General features: G+C 39.1%; 1 protein-coding gene across 1 annotated transcript in view; it reads right to left on the bottom strand.

Annotated features, from left to right (window-relative positions):
• Positions 1-3,088: 3,088 nt before the first annotated feature.
• LOC112162635 (RNA-binding motif, single-stranded-interacting protein 3) overlaps positions 3,089-5,914 on the bottom strand; it is a 430,787-nt gene continuing 427,961 nt past the window's right edge. Inside the window, exons 15-16 of the mRNA XM_024298468.2 lie at positions 5,445-5,569; positions 3,089-3,433 (exon numbers count right to left, since the gene is read on the bottom strand). Of these exons, the coding sequence (XP_024154236.1) occupies positions 3,430-3,433; positions 5,445-5,569 (129 nt within the window). The 3' untranslated portion in view covers positions 3,089-3,429. The remainder of the gene's footprint in view (positions 3,434-5,444; positions 5,570-5,914) is intronic.

The raw sequence follows: 5,914 nt of genomic DNA on the forward strand, positions 1-5,914 counted from the left end.
TCAGGGAGGTGCTGCGGACGAGGGGGCTCTTTTTAGCCTCAAACACGCCTCTGCGATGCCTTGTTAGTGTCATGGCAGACGACGGATGGAACCTCGGAGAAGCCGCCTGGTTTCCAGGTGCCCACTTTGTGAGCCAATCAGCTTCTGAGAGGAGAGTCTTGGCGGCTGGCGGCGACCTCGCAGTTCAGAAGCTATCGGTCGGGAGGTTCCTTATCAGATTCCAGATGAATGGCAGAAATGTGGCTCCGTCACCGCGGCGAGATGGACGTTCTTCAGGAAAAATAATCCGTTTCTGTCACTTCAGAGATCCGATCGGCTCTTGGCGATGCTGCGATTCCCAGACGGCTCTGATTAACTAACCATCCGGCGGTCTCTAGTCGGAAGACCCCGAAAAAACCCCAAATGTTTTCTTTAAAAAGCGATCACGTGGTTTGGTCTCGAACAACTTGTGCTCTTCGTCATTTTAGTCTGATAAAAGTGAGCTAAAGTGTAAAAAGTTTCGCCCATCGTGAATCACCTGACTGGAAGGATTTGAAAAATAACTGACGTCCTAAAAATAAGGAACTTAAAGTAAAATCTGCTTCTTCTGGTGTCAATTTTATCAGTTTTTACTATTTCTAAGGATTTTTTTTGCTTCAAATGAAGCTTCAAGAAGATAAAATCATGTTTTCACGCTTTTATACATGTTACGGGGCTGTCAGATGCACCAGGATTTATTAGGAGCCATAAAGTTTATGCAATCATTAACTTAAACATTTACTGCACTATTATGCTTTTCTAGTCACTTTTTTAGAGACTCACTCCATTAAAAATGTTGTTTTCTTAAAGAAAATTGAGCTTGAATTTCTGAGTCCACTGTAAAAAATTAAACGTTGGATCAATTAACAAAAGTTCATCAAATAAAAACTTAGAGATGATGGTTTACTCAACTTAAAAATGAAATTTGATGTGATGAATTACAAAACTTTTGTTAATTGATCCAACGATTCATTTTTTACAGTGTATTTCTTGATTCTAATCGCTGTGAATCAGTAGCAGATGAAAAGATATTTATCCATGAATTCCTTTGTTTTCGTCGGGATAACTTCGATATTGCTCATGAATTGGTAAATGTTTGGTTGGGGTTGTGAGGGGCTGTAAGCTAGCATGTAAACAGAGAACTCTCGACAGTGGGGTAAAGAATGGGAGAGTCCACAACACAGATTTTTAGATTTTGGCAAAAAAATGTCATAATCATAGGTTAAAAAATACTGGAAATGCAATAGAAGTACATCAAAACACTGTAAAACGTGAAATGTTGGATCAATTAACAAAAGTTGATCAAATTAAATGTTAAGTTGATGGTTTACGGAACTTAAAAATGTAATTTGATATAAAACTAATATCTTTTAAATGTAAAAAATTACAAAACTCTTGTTACTTGATCCAACATTTCCCTTTTTACAGTGTATTTCTTTTTTCAAATCACTGTGAATCAGAAGAAGACGAAAAAATTCGGATCCATGAGGGGCTGTAAGCTAGCATGTAAACAGAGAGCTCTCAATGGGAAAAGAATGGGAGCGTCCTCAACTCACAAGTAGATTTCTGAAGAAACTAACACAGATTTTTTGTCCAAAAATGTCATAATCATAGGTTAAAGAGCACGGGGAACGCTGTGAAAACACATCAATACACTGTAAAAAGTGAAACGTTGGATCAATTAACTGTAATTTCTGTATTTTTTTACATTCAAAAATATTCTTTTTTATTAAATTACATTTTCAAGTTGAATAAACCATCAATTAAAATTTTAATTTGTTCAAAACTAATTATTTTAAATATAATTTTTGTTAATTGATCCAACGTTTCACGTTTTACAGTGTAGATGATCAGAGTGGGGCTTTATTTGTTGGGGTGATTAGAGAAAAAAAATCACTTTTATTAAAAAAGTGTCCAGAAATCTCAAAGCGGCGTGACATGACGACAACCCAGAGGATTATGCAACATTCCCGTGTCTGATTCCTTAGAAGTTTTTCCCTGCATGGTTTTAAAAATGTGGAAGCATCACAGACGAGACATAAAAAAATAATAAAAACGAGGTTCCAGAGGAGGGAAAGTTTCAATACTGTCAGCTTGAACTGCTGTGTGAAAATGAAAAAAAAAAAAAATGAAAATGAAAAGGACTGGTCCGGCCAACGAGGTCAAAAAAAAAAAAAAAAATGACGACAACGGCAACAACGACATCAACAACAACATCCACAACAACATCACAGAGAAATGAAAAGAAAAATAAAAACTGGTTCAGAGTGTCTCTTCATCTTTGGTATAAAAATGGCCGTCCGTGGGCTGCATTTGATCCACAACTAGGAAAAACTACAGAAATTGTCAACAATTTCTTCTATTGCTTTTGCACTGATTGGTTGAAACCAAAAGCTCCTACAGAATCTACTGTTTTTTCATTTTTACTGCCAGGATTTTTGTGTCTTTTTTTGTATTTTTTTTCTTTTGACGAGCAAAGCGGACTAAAAACATCGTAAAGCTCATAAAAACAGGTGGCAGATAAAAAGCACTAATGTCATCGACAGCAGGAAAAATAATGAGAATAAAAAAAAAGTCTGATTTTTAGTGAACAATCTCTTCAATGCTTTAGCCCCTCCCACCCCACTTAAGTCTTTTTTCCCACAACAGACATTATTTTTTACTTCTGACATTTAGTTACCTCTGACATAAAGAAAAAAAAGCTTTTATCTCTATTAAATCTGTACAGCTTATGTGATAGATTCTTTTTTCCTCGTTCGAAGACGCTTTCCAACATCCCCCCCCCCCCACACACACAACGAGACGTCAGACTTTTCAAAGTAAAAGTTTCTGCCGCCCTTCAAATTAAGGCCATGAAGATTCAAGAAAACAAAAGAACATTTTTGAATACATCTAGAAAACTGAACACTAGAACATAAAAAAGACTGAAAAGAATCTGTAGCTTAATATCTGAGGAAGACAATCTCTGTGTATCTCAAACTTGACTCCCCTTTTTCTAATTAAAAAATAAACTTCATCGTCTACCTGCGCGACCACCTTTTTTCTAGGATTTTTGCTTCTCTTTTAGTCGTTTTTTTTTTTTTTTTTTGTCATTTTCTTTTTTACTGGTTGAGAATTTTTCTTTGAGAAACGTTTCAAGCTTTAGCCCAGCCCTTTAGCCAGGTTCCCAGACTCCTTTGCACCAACGAGTTCCCCTCGTCCGTCCGGACTGCGCCGCCGCCGCCGTCTTCTTCTTCTTCTTCTTCTCGTGGGCCAGGTAGGAAATGAAAAAGTGTCTTTTTTTTGTTTTTTTGTTGGTTTTTTGGTGCCTGGGCAATCTGGAAGCAATCTCTTTGTTTTTCCCTCACATTCACAGTGCAGCCACCTTCTGTCTCAAGGCAACGCTGTCACAGGAACTCGCTCAGGCCGCTGCTATCTGAGGAGGAGCAGAAGAAAAATCGGCTTTAGGGTTTGGAATCAAAGCATATTTGAAGAGGAAAGATCTCCAGGAGGGTTAGAATTATAGTTTTATTTTGAAAAGCCGGATTATGCTACGGTCGCACATATGATGGTAATGGGGCGAAATGTGCATATGTTTAATTTATGTGCAACATTTCAGCTTTAACAGTTTTGGAAGATGTGCAGAAAAACGCATGAAGATACATTCAGTAATTTGGCTTCAAGGTCCAATAAAAAGTCTATAAACACATAAATGGAAGTTGGAGATTTTCACATTCGTATGTTGAAGCTTTGCACAAGTTTGGACTGTTTTTCAGGCTCTATGTTCAAAAAGTGTGTTCACTTTAACTGATGTTTTTCTTCATGCAAGATAAACTCCTGATAAGTGAACAGCTCGAACTTTAATAGATCAAGTTTTAGTTTCTGAGTCTATTTTTCTAAAATTGTAGCGATAGTTTTGTAAATCCATGAACTGTTCTATAATGTTTTGCTAATCTTAATTTTATTAAAAGTACATTAATAAAACACAGATTAAGATTTAAAATGTTCAAAGCTGCTCCTCCACACTCAGCATGAACTGAACTTTCATCCATAAAAGCCTGAAGAACTTCAGCAAAGCCTCTCAGGAAGTTCTGTCTGTGTTTGGATGAATGGTTCAAGTCAAGTGGAATTCTGGGAGAAAGAAAAGTCAAAACAAAACTTTGACTTGAAGAGGATTTAAGCCTCAGAAAGAAACACTCGTTAAGTTTCATTCAGAAAAAAACATGAAAAAAGAGAAGAAAAATAGATTAAAATGTCTGTAAAAATGAGAATAAAAACCTAAAAATGTATCAGTAAACTATTTAAGCTTTAAACTATGACAAAAAAACAACAGAAACTCTTACATTTTGAGTAAATCAGTAAAAATATAAGTTAGATTGACAGAACAAAAACCTTAAATTAAGAAAAAAACAGGTTTAATGTTGATCACTGCTAACTCTGCTGTTTAGCTAGCCGTGATCACAGCTAACTCTGCTGTTTAGCTAGCAGTGATCACTGCTAACTTTGCTGTTTAGCTAGCCGTGATCACTGCTAACTTTGTTGTTTAGCTAGCCGTGATCACTGCTAACTTTGCTGTTTAGCTAGCCGTGATCAATGCTAACTTTGTTGTTTAGCTAGCAGTGATCACTGCTAACTTTGCTGTTTAGCTAGCCGTGATCACTGCTAACTTTGTTGTTTAGCTAGCTGTGATCACTGCTAACTTTGCTGTTTAGCTAGCCGTGATCACTGCTAACTTTGCTGTTTAGCTAGCAGTGATCACTGCTATCTTTGCTGTTTAGCTAGCCGTGATCACAGCTAACTCTGATATTTAGCTAGCAGTTATCAGAAGCTAACTTTGTCGCTTAGCTAGCGGTAATCAACCTCTTACTTTGCCATTTAGCAAGCTGTGATTAGCCGCTAACTTCTCCACTCAACTTTGCTGTTTAGTTAGCAGTGATCAGAAGCTAACTTTGTCACTTAGCCAGCGCTACTTAACATCTAACTTCGCCATTCGGTTAGCCGTGACTAGCCGCTAACTTCTCCGCACAGCTAGCGGTGATCAGCCGCTAACTTTGCTGCTCAGCTAGCTCAGCCGCTAGCCCCGGGCATCGCTACAGCCAGTGTAGCGATGGAGCTATTAAAGGCAAATCTTTGGCCTCCATCTCTTCTAAAGTTTGGATGTTTGTTCATGTGGGAAACACTCAAACACGCTTTCCAATGCCGGCTTTAGGATGACATCATGAAATGGGTGGATCCAACAAGCAGCAGAAGGCGGAGCCTCAGAGATTGAGTTCTCTTACTACCGGAATAACTCATATTTCATAAATAATTTGATCTTTAGTGCTCCAAAGGTGAAATCTGATCATACTTATGGATATAGTTTCCCCTGAAAGACGAGATATTTTTAAAGATAAAAGAATCGATGAAATCAACCGAACCGAATCCCTGAAGTTTTCTGCTGGACTCACTTGGACTGGTATGAGTACGCGGGAACGTGATCGGCGGCCCCGTCCACCTGGATCTGTTGCTGCTGGCCCCCCAGCTCCTGTGACGAAGGAGCCACGGTCTGAGGCGAGGCGTCTGTCACCACTCCCTGCACACACACAACCAATCAGAATCCGCCGACTCTACAAAATAAAAGCCTGTTTGAATCCTGCTAACTGGATGAGAAACGAGGAACCGCAGACGGCGTCTTGGATCTGAGTGTTCGGGGTAAAAAGCAGAAATCCACCTGGATGTCCTGAATTCATCACCAGCACCTGGGAGGCTTTGAGGTGTCTCGTGTTACTGATGCCCCCCCCCCCGACGCCGAGCCTTCTCCATCACCTCTAACTAGCTCTCAAGGATGCGGCGTGGCGTTCATACATCAGCGGGTGAAGCGGTGATGGACGCCGACAGTGGGGGGACGGAGGAGGCGCTGTGGGCTATCGGGACGTTT

The sequence above is a fragment of the Oryzias melastigma genome, linkage group LG11, assembly GCF_002922805.2.
Source record: "Oryzias melastigma strain HK-1 linkage group LG11, ASM292280v2, whole genome shotgun sequence".
Classification (NCBI taxonomy): Eukaryota; Metazoa; Chordata; class Actinopteri; order Beloniformes; family Adrianichthyidae; genus Oryzias; species Oryzias melastigma.